Raw genomic sequence first — 21,597 nt, forward strand, 5'->3', positions numbered from 1 at the left:
GGAACACACCATTTAGTAATGAACCTTATACCAGCAACTACAAATCAAACGAAGCAGACAAACAAAATAAAGCAATCTAATTTTACAGCACAAAAATCTAGAATTTTAATGACAAATACGGAGATACAGGAAATAAAGAGATGGACATCCTGTCTCCTTGCTTGGCCAAAATTTGGTGCAATAGTTCACCACCCTCACATAGTCTGCAAAAATAGAAGGTAAGACTTAAGAGTTGTGTATAGGAACATTTATTTGAAATCACATGATCAAGAGCTCAGAGTGTGATAACGGAGAAGGGATCACACCTGCTTTGGTCTGAGCTTGAACTTCTTGCCTCCAATAGTGAACACAATGTCAGGCATGGACCCAAAGACTGGCACAGACCACGGCTGATTCTCCCATGGGACTAGATAGACGCTCGCAAAGCTGTCATAATGAAATAGTTAAGCAAAGTACTAAGTGGTACAGAAACGCCCTGCACTAAATGTTAGTTAACCACACCTGATTAATATAGTTCAGGATGAGCTTACGTGTCTTGTTCTGGGCAAGTTGGTTCTGCATCCATACCACGGGCATTGCACATTGGATCATAGCCCAGGCATCTCACAGATGAACAGGAAGGAGAATGTGAAGCTTAAGTCATATAGCCCCTTTTGCCGCCCCAGAAGGTGAGCTCCAGAACAGGAACATTGTGAGCATGGTAGATTCCAGAACCACTGTGCTTGTTGACAAAATACACAGGTTCAAACATTTATACATAAAAAGAACACAAATTAAAAGTTAAATAGGCAAATAGTGTATACGTGCAGAATATATAGATCAACTAGCAGAAAAACGAGAATATGAGGCAAACTGGTTCAACACCAACATATTGCATATGCTCAGAACTACAATTGCGGTGCCTGATAGTTGCAATTTCCATTATTGCTCATTGCAATTTTGTAATCAATGTTTTATTTGTTTGGTTTTCATCAACAACAGATATTAATAGGAACAGAGCACTTCAAAATTCAGTAGTATACTATCGATGCATCTTATTTCTATAGTACTACACCAACACAAACACAACAAGCAGAGGTCTTGTTGATTCCTCTGCTTTGGGTCCGTGTGCCACCATCTAGCACCAAGGACGATCCAGAAAGGCATAGGATCTCAAATCGATCCTGCCAAATCAACAATAAAGCACAGAGGTACAAAACTAAAAAAAGGGCATACCCAGTGCAGAGAGCTCCCGCTCTATGCGGGGTCTGGGGATGGGTGTCAGTGGCAAGCCTTACCCTCGCCTGTGCAATGCAAGGAGACCGCGACTCGAACCCAAAACCTTTCGGTCACAGGCGGTAAGACTCTACCGCTTGCACCAGGCCCGCCCTTCAGGAGTACAAAACTAAATAAGAACAAAATAATCAAAGTATACATGAACAATTTCATGAAAAATAGAAATTATCTTGTATAGTATGGCCTGCACTGCAGCCTCAAACAAGGATATAACCCCAACCTTGAACTAAAAGCAGATGCCCTCAGCATACTTAACTAAGAGAAAGTGTGGAAACAAATACCTTCTTTTATGATTTTTTTTTCTGACCTTTGATAGCAATACTTCAGTTGTAACATGCAAGCAATCCAACTATCCAGGCAAATGCTACCATCAAATCTTTTGTTTAATTTGGACAGTGGGCAAACATTTGTATTCAAATATGCAACAAGAGAAGAACATAACACATACATGAAGTAGTTTTTAGGCAAATGATAACCATCAACAACATACCTCATATGTACCCACACCACCAGACTCTGAATCTTGGAGAAGGGTTGTTGTAGAAACAGCTTCAGTTGCTGAAATGATGCACACTGGCCTTGGGCCTTGTTGTGAGAAGTCCATTATTCTGGCAGCAACGTCCTGCACAAAGATTCAGTGATATCAAAGCAACTTCCTGCAAACATCAACGCAGGCAGAATTGTACAGACTTCCTGCAAACATCAACGCATGTAGAATTGTACAGAGTAAAAACAAAAGCAAGCAACTGATCAAGTAGGAGACAGAGAGAGTGTAAGTATAGCAAACCAAAATTGTTAAGCTCCTACATCTACAGTATGTGTGATTTTGTGAAGTGATCACTGATAACACAGGTACAGATCAAAAGATAAAACAAATATAGGACTATAGGTGTTCTGTAAACAGCTAACACATTCATTGATTTGTTCTATGTGCTCAGAGAAAAACATTCTTAGCACAGGACAAAAGATTGGAAAATACTTAGCTTCCGTAGGACAAAAAAATCAAAACAATTGTACAGCTCACGTGCATCGTCCTAACCAATCATCATTTTCTAATGTCATTGAGAAACCACAATCCATTATCAACCCTATCATCCAGAGCAAGGGTGTGTTAGCACAAATCATAAGAGATAATTTTTTTTCTATGAAATGACAAGGATAAAAATTGGTGTGTGCTGGCACAAATCACAAAAAATAAACTTCAATATGTGTTAGCACAAATCATAATAAATATTTTTTTTCTATGTAAGGACAAGGACAAAAATGAGATGTGTGTTGGCATAAATCAGAATTAACAAAGTTCATGAAGTGTTAGCACAAATTACAAGAGACAATTTTTTTCTATGAAAGGACAAGGACAAAAACTTGGCTTGGACAAGCACAAATTACAATAAACAAAGGAAAATGTGAGCTAGCCCAAATCACAAGAGGCATTTTTTTCTATGAAAAGACAAGGACAAAAAACTTGGTGTGGGCAGGCACAAATCACAATAAACAGATGAAAAGGTATGTTAGCACAAATCACAAGAAATAATTTTTTTCTATAAAAGGACAAGGATAAAAAAGAGGTGTGTTGCCACAAATCATAATTAACAAAGTTCAAGATGTGTTATCACAAATCAACTTATTGCATATTATGACAACTACAATTGCAGTGCTACATACTAGCAATTTACACTAGTACTCATTGCAACTAATGATATTTGTGTTTGATTTGTTTGTTTGTCATGAACAGGAGAGTTCCACAGCACTAGTGACCTACAACTGCTATGGATAAGAACAACAAAGAAAAGAAATGAACGTGAGTTCCCAAATATGTGGGCAACACCAAATATTATAGTTTTATTGTAATGAAGAATACAAAAATTTGCATGTTATAATGTCACAGGAGGATCAAGCTATATATTGTTACAGGGAGGGACAAGCTACAAGAGCCTTACATGGACTTAACATGGACTTACACCAACACAAGTGCCAATATAGGTGCATACAGTTTTTGAATATTGTTATTAATCCCTGAAACTATATAGGTGAATGGGAGCCTTTAAAATTCTTTACGAGAAATTAAGGCCTATATCCCTAATTATAACCCAAACAAATTAATTAATCACTAATTAACCAGCTAACAAAAAATTCTAATTAGCATGCGAAAATGCAGGAAGAAGTTAAAGATCACAAGAAAAACTTTGTGCACTGTTTTCAATTTTGAACACACTAAACTTTCACGGTAGCAGCCGTGTAAATCTCCTAATGCAAACAAATTAGCTCAAGTAGTAATCATTAGCAGGTAATTCTTTTCACTATAGCATGATGGTGACTATATACAAAGTGGCAGCACGTTGATGCAAATCAAGGCAAAGGAACTAGTGCTTACTCCGTAGATAAGAAGACAAGAAAATGATTTCAGTCACAACGAAAACTCATGGTGCAGTACTTAACTCACAGAGCTGCTACTCTGAAGATTCTAATCTGAACATTGAACAGACTGCCTATGCAAGTAAACGGAAATAGCAGCCAGCTGTAGACGCACTGCTTACCTCCTTACCTGATTGTCGAAGTGCAGCTGCTGTCTCTGTCCTACTACTTCCCAACTGAGCCAAAATTGTTGCTGCTGTTGTCTTACTCGACCCGGTGGACTGAAAGCAAGAGCCAGCACCACATGGTTTCCTATCGGACTGATCAAGTACACTGCCCAATAGCTATTTCAATCTCTGTCTGAACTGAATATCTGAAACACCGCGCAGCTGAAATGTTGCAGTTCCTAGTAACCAAAGAAGGAACCGTTGCACATTGGAATTAGCAGGACACTGGCTATCAATGCAAACTGAAATAATTCAGATGAACAAGTACTAAACCCAAGACGTTGCTATCTGAAACATCTGGTGAGAGAGCTGCAAACACGCAAGCCAAATTGTTGCTGAAAGAATACAGGCAGGCCTGTGTCAGACAGCTATAGAACAATAAACAGTGCAGCTCGAACTACGCTAGAATTTTTCAAAGGAGATTGAAATGAACACTGACTGCAAGAAAATTTGTACAGCATCCTCACCTCATTGTGGCAATATAGGTGCATACAATTTTTGAATGAGATATGTCTCCTGCGTAAAGTGATCCCTGAGACTAAGGTTTATGAGCAACGTAGCAAAGAAAGAACTCAACCATATAGGTGCATACAGTTTTTGAATATTGTTATTAATCCTACAAAATATCAGAACCACAACATATTCCTAGAAGGCAACAAAAAACTGAAAGAGCAAAGTAAAACAATAGAAATCTCAAATTTATTTCATGAACTAATATGAATTTCTTATGAAGGGACCTTATCAGAAACTTGTGCTATAAGACAATCTATATCCATGGCATTTGCCTGAGTTGTGTACAGGCAGAACACCTCAAATATTTTTACAAATATCAGGTAAGGAAGAAATGTACATGAATCTTTTACATTCTTTATGCAGGCTCAGGTCATCAGAACTGACCCAAAGATATAGTGTTCAGCCAACCATCAAAAGCAAAGTTATGGTAAATTTTTAAATTGTCGGTTGCCGCAGCCAACTCCAATACTTGACGCCTAATCACCCATAGTGAGGCACAAACAGAAGGGGTAATTCACTGCATTTGATAATACAACTTGCACATCTAACTGCAAAGGGCAAGAAGGAAATCAAAGCATGACCTCCAACAAATGTTGAATGGATTGCACAAAGCATACATCACCAACACACCTCTCCATCTCCACCACTCATCCGGCTAATACCACTAAAAAAATCAGCACACCTCTCCACCACTCCGTCTGTATCCTTTGCTTCCCAGTTCTAACCCCTTTTCCACAGGGGAACACAGAAACCAAGCAAAAAGAGGTAACGGGTGCTTGCTGTTGAGGGAGAAATGAATCAACGAGTGACTCGCTAGATCAGCAGGGTAAGAAAGAAGAACCAGATCTACACAATACGACCTTGTATATTTGCACACTACACCAAAATCGCTAATCCCAACCTTACTGGAAAAAAGGTCTATCCCCGTGCCCTCCTCAAAATATGATTTCAACCAATCGAAGACGAAATCAACACCCAATCAGGAAATGGGATCGAGTACACACAAGCACCAAGTGATTCAACAACGATGAACAAGGAGGAAGGAGATGCAGCCACCCCACAGAACATAGAGCGTCACCTGAGATGGGGATTTCACCGGTAAAATTGCTTCGCCACGGCGACGATGCGGCAAATCACCGGAAAAATCGCCCTGTCGCCACGACCTGGGTGAAGCCACCTCGGATTCCTTTCGTGTCTGAAGGGCGCACGGTTTGAGGAAAACAAAAAAAATTCGAAGAGGTGTCGGCAGTGGGCCGGGTCTAGGATGTGTTAACGGGTCTAAGATGTATTAGGACCAGGTCTAGGATGTGTTAACGGGTCTCATTTCTATTGAATTGAATCACATCTGGATCGTAAACAACCCAACAGAGACCTTTAGGCTGCGCGCGATCGCGTCACCTGAACAACTCACACAGATCAAGCGACTGTAGTATAGGAAAAGTGTATAATTATATATGCATAATTAGGTGCTGGACAGTAAGAAAAGGTGGCCTTTGCCACAACACACTAAAACAACATGTCTTTGCCCAAACACACTAAAACTCTATGGAAATTGGGTGCTAGACACTATAACATATATTATAACATATCCTCATCAAACAGGTATCAATACATTTATAAAAGACAAGTATACCCCTGCCCCTTTAAATGAACATTTCAGATAGATAAAAGGACATGATGATAGTATGTTCTTCACCATGTTCTTCACCATTCAACAAGCAATACACAAATACAAATAGCAGGTTCAGCCACATTTGGCTACAGTATAGACCCTAATGACATGGTTTAGCAAAGGGGAATGATCTAGCAGGTTTAGCAAAAGAAAATCACAGATTCGAGCCACATTTGGCTATCTTGATGCTACCAAAACCATACATGCTACTGATCCGGTACTCCCTACTCTTTCTTAGACCTGACAACCTTCAACTTCTTTGCCTTTCCCTTCTCCATGAAGGCTACTAGAGATAGTGCTTCACATGCAACAGGCTCTATGGAGCCTTCAAATTCCAGCAACCTTTTTCGGCTGAAATGGATATAGAAGCATGCCAACAATTATTTTAAAGAAAGATAACAACCAGGAAAACATAATTGGAGGACTTATACCTCCTTGTCATAGGGCTAGGTGTTTGCACAGAAGTGATAGCTCTAGTTGGTGTAGATGGATTTTGCTACAGCAACCTCCTTGACATACTAAATGGAGAAAAAAGTCAAATTCAGTAAGAAGTAATACAATATGGCAAAAATTTGGAAGTTGTATTTGTACCTTCTTGTCATAGGGCTTGGTGTAGAAACAGAAGTGATAGTTCTTGGTGGTGTAGGACTGTAAATTGTTTAGACATGCATGTTAGTGGTCTGCTATGTAAGATATGTTTCAAGTTTGAGTTGAAAGCTTACAATGGTTCATCAAGTGATGGTTGTTCCAGTATTGGAGTAGTAGCACTACTAGATGACACACTGGAAACATCCAATTGTTCCCATCAATAGCAGTAGCAGATGCAAGTTGACCCTTCCATTTCCCAGTCAAATGAGTGGAGTCCACACCAAGGAAAGGCATGCAACCATTTAGAAACCCATCCACACAAGACTTCAATGCAACAAACATTCTAGTGAACCTCACCTTCTTCCCAACTTTCTCATATTCAATGTCTACCAAATTGCCACGATTGGTCTTCTCCACCTCTGCCTTGAAACTGAAAATACACTCAAAACTATCATCCCACTTCCCTTTGAGTTGCTGCAAAGCCTTATTTCTTCCATCCCAAACTACCCAGTATGCCAACTTCAGATGATACTGCTCCTCTAGCCTTTTCTTTAATTCTTTAGGCCCAATTTTATTGTCCTTTGCAAGCCAATCCAGAACCCGATCCTTGACCCACTAATTTGTTGCCATGCAGTTCTTCTTAACTTTTCCTGTGCTTTGACAAGTGTGTTCATAAGGCATCTTCTTTATCTGAAACAAGCAAGAATTAAATTCAGTATAAACATACAGTAAAAAAATCAGTAAAAAAATCTGAAAAAAGAACAAGTACCTCCCAAGTACTTCCATCCTGCAATTGTGAAGCATGTATACGCCACCTGCACCGTTCAGCCTCTATACCTTGTTGCCTCATAATAGGGAGCTGCAATTTCATATTCACCTTTTATTGCATATTGCCTAATAGCTTTCTTGAAAGAATCACCATCCCCAAAAGTTACACCAACTTCTATTTTCGGATTCTCCAAGTCAGTTGCATGGATAATTGTCTTACAACCCCATGCATCCTCAACAACTAATTCATTCTCCAAACCAGCATAGTCTACGTCACTATCTGGTTCAATCAGAAATTGGATCCTCATCATTCAGACCAACGTACTCTATGTCATCATCCACCCAAGGCACTTCAGTAATTGTTGAATTGGTGGCTCTACAAGAGATGAGCCAGTTTCAAGTGAAGGTTGTGCAATAGTTTGGTTGGCTAGGGCATCAGTGCTTCCCTGCAAAACACAAGGCATGCTCTCCAGCCGGCCAATATCATGTATGTGATCCTCGTCGTCTTTTCTTATAACACGCACTTGCACGGAAAGCCTCCTTATATCCCAATACATGTCAATTGCATGAAGCAATTTCTGGTCAGAATCAATCTCTCTATAGCTACGACTCATATTATCCCAATAGGTGACACACGGTTTTTGTTTTGAGCCTAGCTTAATTTCTGTAGCAAATTCAAGAAGCAAATCATTCCAGTTTGTGCTATCCCTGTCTAAAATCTTTGGAATGTTACATGCCTTGCAATATTCGCAACCATCATCATCAGTTAATTTGACATAAGCGCCTATTCAAATAGCAAGCCTGTAGGATGAATTGGGATCCATCCTACATATATAGGGGCACAAAGATGAATGGGATGAACAAGGGTACGATTTACTTTGCAAAATTGAGCCTACAGTTAGTCTAACCCTAGGGGAAAATCGCAAGAATCTTACCTGTCGGGAACCCATGACAGATCGGCGTGGTTCTCTGGGAAAATGCCGCTGAAGAATCGTGGAGGAGGTTCCTCCATCTCCTGCCACGAGCGGGCGCCGCCGCCGTGACTGCCGCTCAGGAGGGTACAGGCCCGGCCTCGGGGCGCTGGCGAAGGACGCGGCCGTGCGCCTGGAGCAGGGCGGGGCAGCAGCAGGAGACGGTCGGACGGAGGGAGCTGGCGAGCGTGTCTCGGGAGCAGCAGGAGCGGCGCAGCGAGGAAGTCTCGATCCGTTTTGGCCATCCTGTTCGATAGCAGGGGAAACGAGAGAATAGGATGGAATAATTTTGTCTTTTCGCGTACATTTCTATTAAAACGATTATAATAAGAGGTGTAGTGTCCAGGACCCAATTACCAAAGAGTTTTAGTGTGTTTGGATAAAGACAAGTTTTTTTATGCGTTGCAGCAAAGGCTTTCTTTTTTTAGTGTCCAGGACCTAATTTTGCCAATTATATAGGTATGCATGAGAAATTCATGTGTAATTTTACCTATTATATACATTACTAACAAATGTGCCTGTGCGTTGCAACAGAAACCAATATATCTTGGAGTCGGACTTTGTTCTAATTCGTATGACGGTGATCACACATGAGTACAAATCATATTATTAGACACAAGTTGTTCTAATTCGTATGTACAACTGAGATGTACATTTATTTATATTTAGATTGGGTGTTGGTTGGATCCCCCATAGTTGACCTCAACAAAAATATTTAGATTGGGTAACAAATTGCTCATGATTTTAGTTTTACGATTTGATTAGCGGAATCATCGACTGGTCCTGTTACCAAGATAATTTTATTCTTAATCAAAACTATATCGATAATTTAGTGATAATATTTGTTTATGAGGAAAATGTCAAAGTTCAAATACCCATAATATCAAAATTTATCATTTGTTTTTATGTTTATATATAAGAAGATATACTTAATAAAAAAAGAAAAATACGGAGGGACGACAGAGAAAAAATGCCGAGCCGGTGTCAGCGTCGCCGATGATGCCTATACCGGCATTCGGAAGCATCCGTCCCATCCAGTTCTGTGCAAGTCGTTGCCATCGAAGTGCGAGCCAGGCTTCCTTCTAGAGGGCAAGGGACAGAAGCTTCCCCTCATGGATAAATGGATAATGGATTTGTCGGCCCTGTGGCTAACTCGGCTACTACGCGATGACTGACGATGCGCACCGGCCGCCTTGGTTCGTCTGTGCATCGGTTTAGTCAGTTTCCTGTACATTATTGTGCCATTGCGCCAAAGTACAAGTATCTCAAATCGTGACGACCTTTGCTGACCACAGAAGCCCAGAACACAAACGTTGACCAAACTGAAAAAAAAGAATCAACATATGATCCAAAGAGCCCACAACAGAAGTGAGCTCTGGAATTCCAAACCTGTTGAGCTCTGGATGAATCTTAGATCCTGTAAATGGGAAGAACAAGGACAACTTTCGAAAAGAATAGGAGCTCTAAACACGAAAACTGGTGCCCTCACTCCTCACAAACGGATACAGTTTTCAGGAGTCGAGACGACCGCGGCCAGGCTAAAAAAGCTGGGCACCAGACTTCAATTTGTTCTGCTTCCACTTGGGGAGCTTGTAGAACGCCGCCCTTGTCATGTTGAATTTGTCATTGAACTCGGCTGACGATAAGTAGGCCTGCATTTAGTTGATAACAGTAAATGGCATCATCATCTGACCTGACAAATGTATGCGAATGGAAGGTGGAAGATATCAGTTTGTCACCTCTCGTTTGGTCAAGTCGATGTCAGGGGCAGGATCTTCAGCTGTGGTTGTCAGACGTTCATATGGGTAGATCGTGCGCCCTTCATCATCTTCTTGCTCGTTTTCATTTGCACCGCTTGCGGCACCTTCCCCCTGTATCGCCTTCTCTGGCTCATGGCTCGCTTAGTTTTGCAAAAAGATTCAGAAACGGGAGAGATAAGGAACTGGAACATTTGCTATCCATGTTCTGTCAGAATTGAAATTTAAAGAGCTGTATTCACTATACCTTTTACCGATTTTGGTATTGTACTTTTCAAGGGACCTTCAAAAGAGCTGGTGAGGGCACTGATAGCTGATTTTTTGGGTGACACCCTTGAGTGTTCAGGGCCTCCAGATTTTGGGAAAAGCTTTCTCACAGCGGGGGGAGGGGTGGAAAGGTTCCTAGTATTGCTTTTGCTTGTGTTCTCAAAGGCAGAAGTTAACATATTGAAGGCTGGAGACCTTCCACGAACACGTGGACGATCCGGGCTAGTGGACATGCTTCTTGAACGCTGAGATTTATCTTGTCCTGAACTTCTTCCCATAAATGCTGGTGTTCGTCGTTTTGGTTTCTGAAAACATGGAGATAGTAAGAGAGTTGCTTTTAGATAGTGGACTTGAACTCAGACACCAGTTTAGCCACCCTGTAGTCCTTCTATGAAACCTTATGGTCAGCATATATATGTTGAGGCTCAATCATACAAATGACATACTAGTCCTACTTAAAATGCTGAAAACCTGAATTTGTGATCATCTATATACCCGCACAAGAAGTTAATAGTGTCGAAAAAGGCAAAAGTATCAATAAACAGACCATGAATAAAAAGTTAATTTGCAACCAAATACTGGGATAGAAACTAATACTAAATTCACAAGAAGCAGGTAGAAGATGATTTCCACCGAGCTACTGGAAGATCATTTGTTTGAGACTTACTTCCAGCGATGGAGGTGCTCCACCCTTTAGGACAGCAAACTTCCTCTGGTATGAACTGCCATGCATCTGCAACAAAAATTCAGAAGTGTAAAGATGAATTAATTTCCAAAGCTAAATAGCAGGCAGGAATACATAGGTGTAAATCTCATGGAATAGAATTGGTGTTAATTCACAATAAGCAAGTACATGACACATAAACTACTTGCAAGAGATTTTTTTTTGAAAGATTACTTACAAGAGATTTTGCGCAGTCCCAGTTGAAGAATCTAGTAAAAAAATGTGGCTCGCTACCTTCTGACACAGTGAATATTGGTGTTTCTCGTGATAGTTTCTCCATAAGGAAATCATGAACAAGAAATTTCTGGCAGTTACAGTGACAAAGAAAGTGAGAAACAAATAAAAATTGTAATTACTAATTAGACTATGGAGGATAATTTTGGCTTAACCTCTCCAATATCCATAGCTTGTGATTTCACTTTGGCATCCACCTCCTGGCCAACCCAAACAAATATGTCTGAGTGACAATCAAGAACGAAAACATCCTCTGTCATCAGATCATCCTGAGTAAAGTTGTGTATTTCTTTGACCTGATATACATTTTAAAATCAATGTTTGTATTAGACAAGAAATCAAGAAAGCACTTAGCGATAAAACCTTGACATCTTTGTTTTCCTTACCTTTATATTGCCTTCACGACAACAACATTAGTAGCCAAAGAAGAGAAGTGTCAGCAGACGTTGAACAGTGAATTCAACCTAGAAAATCCTTGTGTGCAGTTACCTTTGGATATGATGCATGAGAAAAGATGGGGGTCACTTTCATTTTCTCTTCCAACTTTTTGGTTTGGATACTTGGATTTACCACCCAGTAGTTCCCAGAATTGGTCGGTTTCTCTCCCCTCCTTTTGTGACCTGGAAGGCAGATCTGGCTGTACAATAAAAAACAGAAGCACAAAGAAGAGTTAAGACAAATGAAAAGCATAATGAATTCAAATACGCAGAACATGTGACACAAACAAAAGCGCCATTGAGCATTGCTTCATGTATAACATACTCGGACTATTTTTTTTATCAGAAACATGGAAAACCTTTGCAGAGGGGTTTTAGTCAAGGTTTTACATTGATACCAAATTACGAATGTGCTAATCATCAGGAAATCTGCATAAGTACAAAGGTGTATTCACCCCAATGAGAAAGAATATTCAGACCTTAATTACATCTAGCTGCCTCTCAACCAAGTCATGATCCAATGAGGTCGTAGCGTTGCCAGTCCATGTGAACACGGTGTTTCCATTGTGTAGAATGTAACAATAGGACGAGTTTAAGGAGGAAGCCAGCTAACAAAAAGATGAGAAAGATTAAGAAGCTCATTTATGAAGAGAAGACTAATGTTCTCATAAATATCTTGACAAACCAAAGTATGCCAAACTTACCGTGTCTACTTGAAGTGCTTGCATGTTTTCTGATCCTGAACCCTGAATCCGGAATAGGGCAATCCCACCTTCAGAGTAAGTGTCATCCACAATATCATTTTCAACAACAAAGTTCTTGTATCCAGAGCTAAGGCCACCCTATATTGAAAATTCAGACAGAGAGGAAACATATACAACATTCAACATGAAGTATTGAGATTTTTCAGAACAGGTCAAAGGATTTTGACTGCTAACTTGAGGCAAACCTTGAACACTTGAAGACTTTGAAATATGACAAAGAACTGAATTGGTTCTTTCCCTTCATAAAGCCGAGCCTGTGCATTAAAAAATAAATTAGAGACCAAAAATATGATTTAAGATATAAATATTTAGAGAATTACCTGGACAGCCTGGAACCTTGCAGCCTGAACCATCTTGCTAGCCAGTGACATCGTTGACACCCTCTCCACCTGAAAGCAAGTAAGATCAATTCACAAGGAGCAACTTGACTCAAAAACACATTTATTAGAAACATAGGCAGATACAACAAGGAACAATGAAAATATCCCTTGACTTAAATAAATCCGTGTGGGTTTAAATTCCTGAAACCATTACTGATGTTGATTTTGTGCGCAGATATTACCTCAACACTTCTCTTCCCGAACCAAGTTCCAATAAGACATTCCTCCTTGTCATCTCCAGTATATGTGTATTGAAAAATGTAACAATCCCCAGTGTAAAATTTTGATTGGTCAGCAGCTGAAAGAAGAGTCTTGCCATTTCCATTCACCCTCCATACCTGATGCCAATAGACAGGTTACAAAACCACCATGAAACTTGCACCTAAAATAAATGGATGAATGCTATGGCAAACTTTTGCCTATTAACTTTGGTTGGAAGGCAGATATCAAAGGAGATGGGTGTAGATCGATGGTATGGTTGAATTTGGGATATTAGGAATCCCGTCATCCAGATGGCATATTTTGCATACATGTATATTCAAGGTAGTTTTGTTTAGCTTGCACGAGTGCAGTTGGGAGCTTATCCAAATACGTGCATGTAAAATTCAACTAACCAAGCCTTGGAATTCGGCATGTATTCAGACCTTTTTTTATCTACCTTTAATGAAATGACGCGCAGCTCTCCTGCGTGTTTGAGAAAAAAGTGCAGTTGGGAGCTAGAACACAACCTTAGGGAGATAACTAGCAAAAAACAGCAAAGCCTTTGGTTTCAAGAAAGTTGGGGTAGGTTTGGGATGGAATCTAAAAAGATCCAAAACCAAGAGGAAGGTACTTAGCACCTTGCACAAAGAGCTATAAGAGTTGAAAAAGATAATACCTGCAAATGACCTGTGCAATCAATGTAAGGCTGGGGTTCTTCTTTTACAGGTGCGGCTTTCATCAAGCCTTTAACATCTAATCCTTGACTTTTGAGGAGAGCTGCAAGACGAAACAGTGGATAAAAGTGTGAAATTTGGCTATTAGCGATATCTTGCCCTGGAACTGATAATATGTAGACAATAACCTGCAACTTTGCCTCTTCCGTCCTCAGATGATAACTTCAAATCAGGTGTGGGTGGCCACTCAATAAATTTTGACTTGAACATGACTGTCTCGAATCCCTCGATCACTTTGATAACATGTGATTTTGCTCGGCTATCATCAATGAGTAGTTTCTGTATAGAGATAAAAGAAACTGAGCGTGCACAGATGCATAATACTGTAAAACATGAACATGTTGTGAACATTAAGAAAAAAATGTTTTACAAAATAATCATTATGAGTAGTGAGCCCAAGAAAAATAATTAGCTCTTTCCATTTTGAGAGTGAAGTAACTAGCTTTCCTTAAATTTGAGAGTAAAATAACTGTTTTTTTAATAATATCTTAGAGTGAATATAATGAAGAAGCATTCGTTCAAAAAAATATAATGAAGATGCGTAAGTAATTTATGCAGATACCTCAGCAGCATTGCTCGCACCCTTTCTTTCTTGCAAAGAAGTATTTCTGCCCATCCAAACATACATTTCAGCACCGCAGTCAAGCAAGTAGCATTTGTTTGGCTCAAGTAACTCACACGCCAAGGATTCAAAAATAATTTGTTCCAATTTTCCTTGGTTGATGCTGGGAAGTCAAATAAATAATTCATTCAATTTCATAATTTCAAGAGAAATTTAATCTAACAGATGGCATAATTTAGTATATTATTGTTCTTGTTGACAACTAAAACTGATGCTTTGTGGACATGGGAAAAATGGTATTGATCTTTTAAAACAAATGGTAGTGAGATACCATATCAATTTGATGGCGATTTCCCTGTCTTCCTTATCCTCTGAAGGTGTCTTCCTTGGAAGAGGAGCGAAGCCACCAAACAAAGCCCAAAATTCACCAGCTTCCGCATCAGCCATTAATTTCCCATCCTCTAGAAGAGAAATTTAAATTATCACATCTTCTTAAATGCAACTTCTGAATTTCTCATATTCTAGTACATTAATGTATTTGCTTACCAACCCCTGCAGCTTCACACTTGCCCTCATGGAAAGTATCTTTGATATACTGTACAACTTCAAGAGCTTTTGCCCTCTCTTGAATGCATGAGTTGGAACCATTGAACTGGAAAATTTTGGACTTGGTATCCAAAATAAATATGTCCTCATGGTTAAGGGATGAACGAGTAAAAGGAACCTAGTCGTAAAATAGAAAGCATAATCAGCAAATGAGCAAACCTTGTTAGATGGAAAAAAATATATAGTGCTTTAGATAGCTCACCTCTTTAACATGGACAACATGTTTCCCTCTGCACACATATAAGCGGGTAACATGCTCCTGATCATTGACTTCTACATGGTTGAACCCAGAAGCTACCCCTCCTGGTTGTGGCATGATGCAAGGCCTAAAATATGAGAGAAACCTTTCAGTTTCATTGCCTTGTAATTCCCGGTACTGGACAGCACGTCCTCCAAGCGCAGCATCAAGCTCCACAGTTAAAATTGCAGCAGTTCCAGCCTCATCCTACCAAGGAAAAGAATGGACATTTTCTGAGAGGTGTCAATTAACAAAAAATACCAGGATAATATCCCTGAAGAGCAAAATCAAGTGAAGAGCAAAATCAAGTGATGCAGGTTTGAAAATCTACCTGACTAGTGTCTTTACCAAGCCAATAATGGATGTCATGGCGAAAGGAACCATTTTTCAAAGCTGTTGTCTGCAGGGAACATAAGGAAACAATATTCAGTGCAGTAAAAAAAGGTAATACTGAGATCAACCATAAACAGACTGTACTGTCATGATGAGAACTTCATGGACAGTGAAGCATATCATGCACCATCAAGGGTTACATTAAACGATACAAGATGAGAAATAGAAAAAAAAAACTGAGAAAATATTTGTCACAGATTTCTCAGAGCCTCTAAGATTTTGTTTCAAGCAGGACCAACTATTTTACCTTTCAATTAAGATGCACCAATAATCTTCCTAAAGAAAGGGATATTCATAAAAAGGCATCAGTAAATCCATACCTTCAAGATGATATATGAATCACCCATGTAAAATTTTCCATGTGAAGATGTTGCCACAGGAACTGGCTTAAAATTCTCAATACGCCATACCACCAGACCGCTATAACAAAATTAAGGAGTACAATGCTTGTAGAAGGAACTCTTATGAACAAAGCAGTAAAGTTAATTAGGGCAAAATGACAAAGAAACTTCAAAAGGATTGAGTGTTTGCTGGATATTTACATCAACCTCATCACCATTCCTATATAGTTTAGTTATCAAGAGGTTCTCTGATTAGTTCAGCCACCCTCTAACCCAATATATCTACACTTTTAATTTTGTCTAAAGCGAAACACTTGCAGCATGATAGACAGACAGTTTTACAGTTCATGTCAAATAAAGTTCTACTGTGTCATACAGTGTAAGTTTGTAACCATCAGAACTTATGGCTCCTGGCATGTAATACTGAAGTCAAGACATTTGAATAACTATTACACTTACTATATGTGTTTTACATTTTCAGGATCATGTCAAACTTTAGGAGCATCTCACAGCAAAATCAGATATAGTAGACACTAGAGAGCAATCACTACCCGGGAGCACTGAAAAGACAATGTAAGTGTTTTTTAACAGTTTAACAGACAAACAGTATGCAACTTCTGTGTGTTTCTCAGACTAACCTGCAGAAACACTAATTAGCTGCTTACTGGTAAGCATGTTTACTGTTACAATCAATTCGCTATTTGTCATCAACACTTGAGTCATCCTATGGTCTCACAATGCGTCTCGATGAGATAAAGATGTCAGGCTATGAAAAAGGTACATAGTACAGGGAAGCATGCGAAAAAGGATACTCCTTTTGCCCAGCTCCGTGGAAGGCAGGGTCCAAATCCTTCATAGACACTGACATGCTGGATGTTGATGAAGAACCCTACCTGATTTCGTATCAAAAGAATGTTAAAATTAAGCAATAAAAGTTATTGTTCTAACAACATCGCGTGGGAAAGGGCGAAAGAAAAAATGATGACGACGGATTCCGATCATTCTCTCACCTGAGGCCAGAGGGCTGTACTTGCCGATCGAATTGGGGAATTCTTGGGAGAGAGAACGATCCGGGGAGGGGTGGGGGAAGCGGGGCGAAGTAGATGGCCATCCGTGAAAGACGGATTCAGGAGAAAGAAAAGGTAAAATGCGAGCGGCGACCGCATGCGCCTCCTCTCTCCAGCTTCTTCACAAAATCAGACCGCATGCGTCCGTTTGCTGCTTCTGCTCCAGCATCCCGATGGGCGTTTTCTGCCCTATATAACCAAAAAAAATGGAGTTTCTTTTCTTTTATGGAGGATTTTTTTTCTTAAGTAAGCACGTTAACGCGCGACAATACAACACTCGAGAACAGAAAACAACGCGGTGCACGCCTCATTTTTTTTTGTCTGCATGAGAGAACAGCATAGAACAAGTAGAAACGTTGAAAAGTTGCGGTGCATATATACAACTCCATAAAGCTCCTGGAATCGGCGTTCGGATAGCGCTCTGATTACTGTTTCGCTCCTTTTGCCGAATCGTGTGCAGACACGTAGGCTCGTGCGTGTGTCCTCATCGAATCGCTCTCTCTTCGTTAAATTGCCCCAGGTAATCTTTGTTCTCTCCTCTCGCACTCGCTCGTCTCCCCGACCGCCGCCGATCCTCCCGCAGACGCCGCCTCCGTCGCCTCGGCTCCCACCTTCCCTTCGTCCCTCTCTCTCAACCTCTTCCTCTCTCCCGACGTGGCGGCGTGTCGGCCGGTCCCAGCGCCGCCGGATGGCCACGCGGCGCGCTGCTGGTGCGACTGCGCCCCCGGACAGCGGCGCAGCGCCGCGCGTGGGCACCGGTGGTGGGCTTCGCCGGCCACGGAGCGGCCCGGGTGTGCCTCACCGGTGGCCACGCGGTGTGGCTTCTCCCTGCCGCCGTCTCCCGCGCCATTCGCCTATGCTGACGAAACCCTAGCCGCCTGTGCTCGACGTATCCGGCGGCGCCACGAGCCTCCCACGTCTGTGCGTGGCATCTTCCTTGCCGGCGGCGACGGCGGCGGCTCCGCTCGGCATCTACATCTGCCGGTACTGACCCTCTCCTCCTTCTCCGTCATCTCTCCTTTGGGTATGTCCTTTTTCTAATAATGCCATGCTGCTCTTCATGTTTTCAATGATCAGGACGCTGATTGATTTCAATAACTCTCTTTCTCCGAAGGTTGCTTTGCTAAATCTCATTACAATATTGTCAGCATGGGCAAGGGTAGTTGATGCCATGGACACTGAGGTACCCAGTACTGTTGCAGCAATATTGCCAACTCATGTAGTTTTCTTATTACATACTGCCTGATCAAGCTTTTTCTTGTTCTCCAGTAGCTTTTCCTGAAGGAGGTTCAAGATTATTAGATTTTGCTGGGGCTGGTGCTACGCTACGGCAACTTTTGGATCCGTTGTTAGCTGCAGGTATGCCTTGCCTGGGACCCTGCATGTATCATTCTCAGTAAATTCATGAGTTAGTCTCCAATGTTTCATGGAATGCAGCAGCACATCTCCGATTGTTCCTCAGTTCTGCTCCTACATTGCACTGTCATCAAAAGGAATTTGTATTAGTGGAAATCGTGCTTCGGCTGAATTATGTCAAACAGGGTATGGAATCCTTTTCGACACTAATTACAAATTATTCATTCATCTTCCTCATCACTTTGAACTGACCAGTTCCAATGTTTTATAGAAAACATACGTCTATTCCCATTATCAAACTTTGGTCCACAAACGTTGTCCTTCTATTCGTGGTCAATGATATGTTTGTGAAAATCTATATTAATCTTGCCTCGGCTTTTGCAACAGATATATAGGCTTCGTTGATCATTTTGTTTTATCTTTTGCTGATTTCCAATAGTCAGGGGTTCCAATCTAAGACATCCCAAATTATTGCTAACTGCAGCGAATGACGAGCTCCTAATACCGTGCTTCATGGTGAAATGTCTTTGCTGCTCACTTCGCTCCGACCAGCTATATCCGATCTCAAAAATCTAAACCTCATTTTTTCGTAGTGTTTGAAGGTTTCTACCTGATCTTATGATCACCCTACCTGATATACATATCCCTGTTTTGGTTGTTCTGAGCATCTTGTGTACTAACTATGTATTTTTCGGCTGCAGTAAAGATGATGTGCATCCACAGCTTGGTTCGGTCATTCTTTGTGCAGCTTTTTGAGAAGATTCATGTTTCAGTATGTAATCTTTCCTGCACTGCATATTCCCTTTCTAGGTTCATACTTACAAAGTTCTCATCATTGGTTATTTTTTATGATAAGATCAGGAGGACTTGGCCCTGATTTTTTGCTATTGATTGAGTCTAGCAATGGTTCTAAGCGAATGATCAGCAAGGACTCATAAGAGGACATGGCCATCAGAGTGAAAAGAGTTGACAGTGTCCCGTGCTCGGTCAGTAATGCATTTTCTCTCAGAATGTCATTCTGCTACTGCAATTTTCATCTCTTGAGAACAATGTGCTATAAGCACTGCATGTTGCGGATTCCAGGAGCTATATGGAGTAGTATAAGAAAATAGTAATAAAAAATCGCCGGGACGGGAGGCTCGCCGTCTCCGTCCGTGCTTCTTCTTCCTCTTCCTCTCCCCTAGCTGCGGCGCTTCCTCTCCCCCAGCGGTGACATCGCAGGCCCACCGCTCATACGCCGGCGCCACCGCCCCGTAAGAAGCACCGCCGCGGAGGCTGCCTCCTAGCTACCTAGATCCAGCTTCCCTCCTCACGCCCTAGACCATCCCGTCGGTGACATCAGGGGACGCGTCCTTGGCCGGCTTAACGCCGACGCCCGCGTGCTCCGCCTTCAAGGTCCACCCCCGCGTTGACGCCGGGGTGGTAGGCCACCAGAGGGCGGCCAGGAAGCCGAACAAGTCACGGGACCTCCGCTCCGTCGCTAGGTCCACGGTAGCGGAGCCTCCCTTCCTCTGCCTCAACCGCCGCCGCCTGGGCCAGCGCGAGTGCGTGGCGGTGGCGCGACGTGCCCAGCATCGTCTTAACGCTCCTCAGCGGCAACCCAAGGACCGACTCCTACAATGAGACCCGCAGAATGTTCGTCGTATGCAACCATGCCTGATAAGCAAACATGCCCGTCCCCAGGTTTGTGCCTTCTTCTTTATTTGGTTCTTACTTTATTTGTTGATTATTTTGGTTCTATTACAAATCTGAATATCATGTGCCAACCGGCCTTAGTTTAGCCTGCCCTGCATATCATCAGTATGGTGACTTTGGGCACTTCTTTAATTGTCTTGCTTTAGCCTACTTTTAGACTCTACAGTGAGCAGAGCAGGAACTCAATGGTCTTGCTTGACTTTTGTTGGTGCCGTGCTTCTTTTTTTGACATTAAAATGATGATTTGTAGTTGTCTATTCAACCACTTGAAAAAGCATAATGTACTACTTTATATCCTATTTTTGCCTATATATGGTTTCAACGATATGCTTCCACCGTTATAGCTTTATATCCTATTTGATATTCCCTTTACACTTTTATTTAATTGTTTTCAGCTTTCAGGACAAAGTAGTGTGCTTGGCAGCATCAAAGTCTGCACATTTGGTGTTTCAAGATAAAAAATGCTTTTATTGTATTTTTTTTTTTTGCGAGAGCGTGTATGAGCCTTGTGTTCCTGGAAGAAGTACTTCTCAAATTGTTTTTTTTTATGACGCATGAATGATGAATGTATCCTTCTACCAGACATTTCTTTACGGCCGATGATCAAGCCCATGTCTATAGTTTAGTAATTTAGATCAATGTTCAGAGTAGATCTGTATCCAATTTGTCAGTTGTACTTTTCTCTACCTGTACACACAACTTCTACATCAAAGTGAAATGATCATACATGCCATCGTGATGAATCCTCTCTTTACAATGATGCATGATGTTTACATCTATACTCTCCCTGTTGAAGCCTAAACATTTGTGTCGCAATGCCTGATGATGTAACTAATGTATATTTTACTGAATGGCCCTTCACTCTGTTGTACATATATAGATTAATGAATCTGTGAACGCTTGCCATCTACTTCACTCTACTGAGTATATTGCTGTTTCCAAAGCTATGTGCAGTCACTACGGGCGTGGCGAAGCGCGCCTGCCTACCTAGTTAACTAGACATTCCAAGCAGTTTAATGTCATTATATTATTCGCATGTAAAATATATTTTTAAATTCGCTTGCACAATTGAAAATCCTACGAAACAAGATCTATATAGATACTCCATGTTTTAAAGCCGTTTTAGATATGTCGACTTATGTTACGTAGTGTGATAATAAGATCATCTCCAAGAGTTTTCAAGAATTTTTTCTGAAAACCATAGAGTTTCCTAACTCGTCAAAAAGTATTAAGACAAATAAATAAGACCATCTCTAACCGTTTTCAATAATTTAATCCTAAAATATAGAAGATAATTTTACCTCAATAATCTTGTAATATTTTTAAATTATCCTAACCACTTTTATATATTCTTTTTTCTCTTGTAAAAAAGTCTATTTTTTACCATCAAACTATCGTCAAAGTTTAAATTTTAACAATGAAACTTTAAAACAAGAAATATTTGACCATACAATTATCAAAACTCATTCGAG

The 21,597-nt window shown here is 40.8% G+C and overlaps 1 protein-coding gene and 1 long non-coding RNA gene across 10 annotated transcripts; one reads left to right on the plus strand and one right to left on the minus strand.

The window, feature by feature from the left end:
• Positions 1–9,424: 9,424 nt before the first annotated feature.
• On the minus strand, positions 9,425–17,221 carry LOC136493610 (villin-4-like). The gene is made up of 23 exons (XM_066489712.1): positions 17,017–17,221; positions 16,820–16,900; positions 15,987–16,086; positions 15,605–15,673; positions 15,238–15,480; positions 14,976–15,153; positions 14,761–14,890; positions 14,430–14,592; positions 13,996–14,146; positions 13,810–13,910; positions 13,115–13,270; positions 12,873–12,941; positions 12,738–12,806; positions 12,493–12,630; positions 12,268–12,396; positions 11,841–11,988; positions 11,738–11,748; positions 11,507–11,647; positions 11,296–11,421; positions 11,061–11,126; positions 10,374–10,698; positions 10,109–10,269; positions 9,425–10,021 (listed from the first exon to the last, which is right to left on the minus strand). The coding sequence occupies exons 2-23, from the start codon at positions 16,873–16,875 to the stop codon at positions 9,908–9,910; spliced, it is 2,844 nt and encodes a 947-aa protein (XP_066345809.1). The 5' UTR covers positions 16,876–16,900; positions 17,017–17,221; the 3' UTR covers positions 9,425–9,907.
• A 333-nt stretch (positions 17,222–17,554) lies between these two features.
• Positions 17,555–20,718, plus strand: LOC136493612 (uncharacterized). Of its 9 annotated transcripts, XR_010768390.1 has the most exons (9): positions 17,555–18,058; positions 18,152–18,257; positions 18,344–18,433; positions 18,512–18,616; positions 18,915–19,032; positions 19,132–19,202; positions 19,292–19,416; positions 19,514–20,113; positions 20,521–20,718. It is a non-coding gene; the product is annotated as an uncharacterized lncRNA (long non-coding RNA). The 9 variants fall into 9 exon arrangements; XR_010768388.1 differs by having other exon boundaries at positions 19,287–20,113; XR_010768389.1 differs by having other exon boundaries at positions 18,515–18,616; positions 19,292–20,113.
• The last annotated feature ends 879 nt before the right edge of the window (positions 20,719–21,597 follow it).

The sequence above is a fragment of the Miscanthus floridulus genome, chromosome 11 (genome assembly GCF_019320115.1).
Source record: "Miscanthus floridulus cultivar M001 chromosome 11, ASM1932011v1, whole genome shotgun sequence".
In the NCBI taxonomy this organism is placed as follows: domain Eukaryota; kingdom Viridiplantae; phylum Streptophyta; class Magnoliopsida; order Poales; family Poaceae; genus Miscanthus; species Miscanthus floridulus.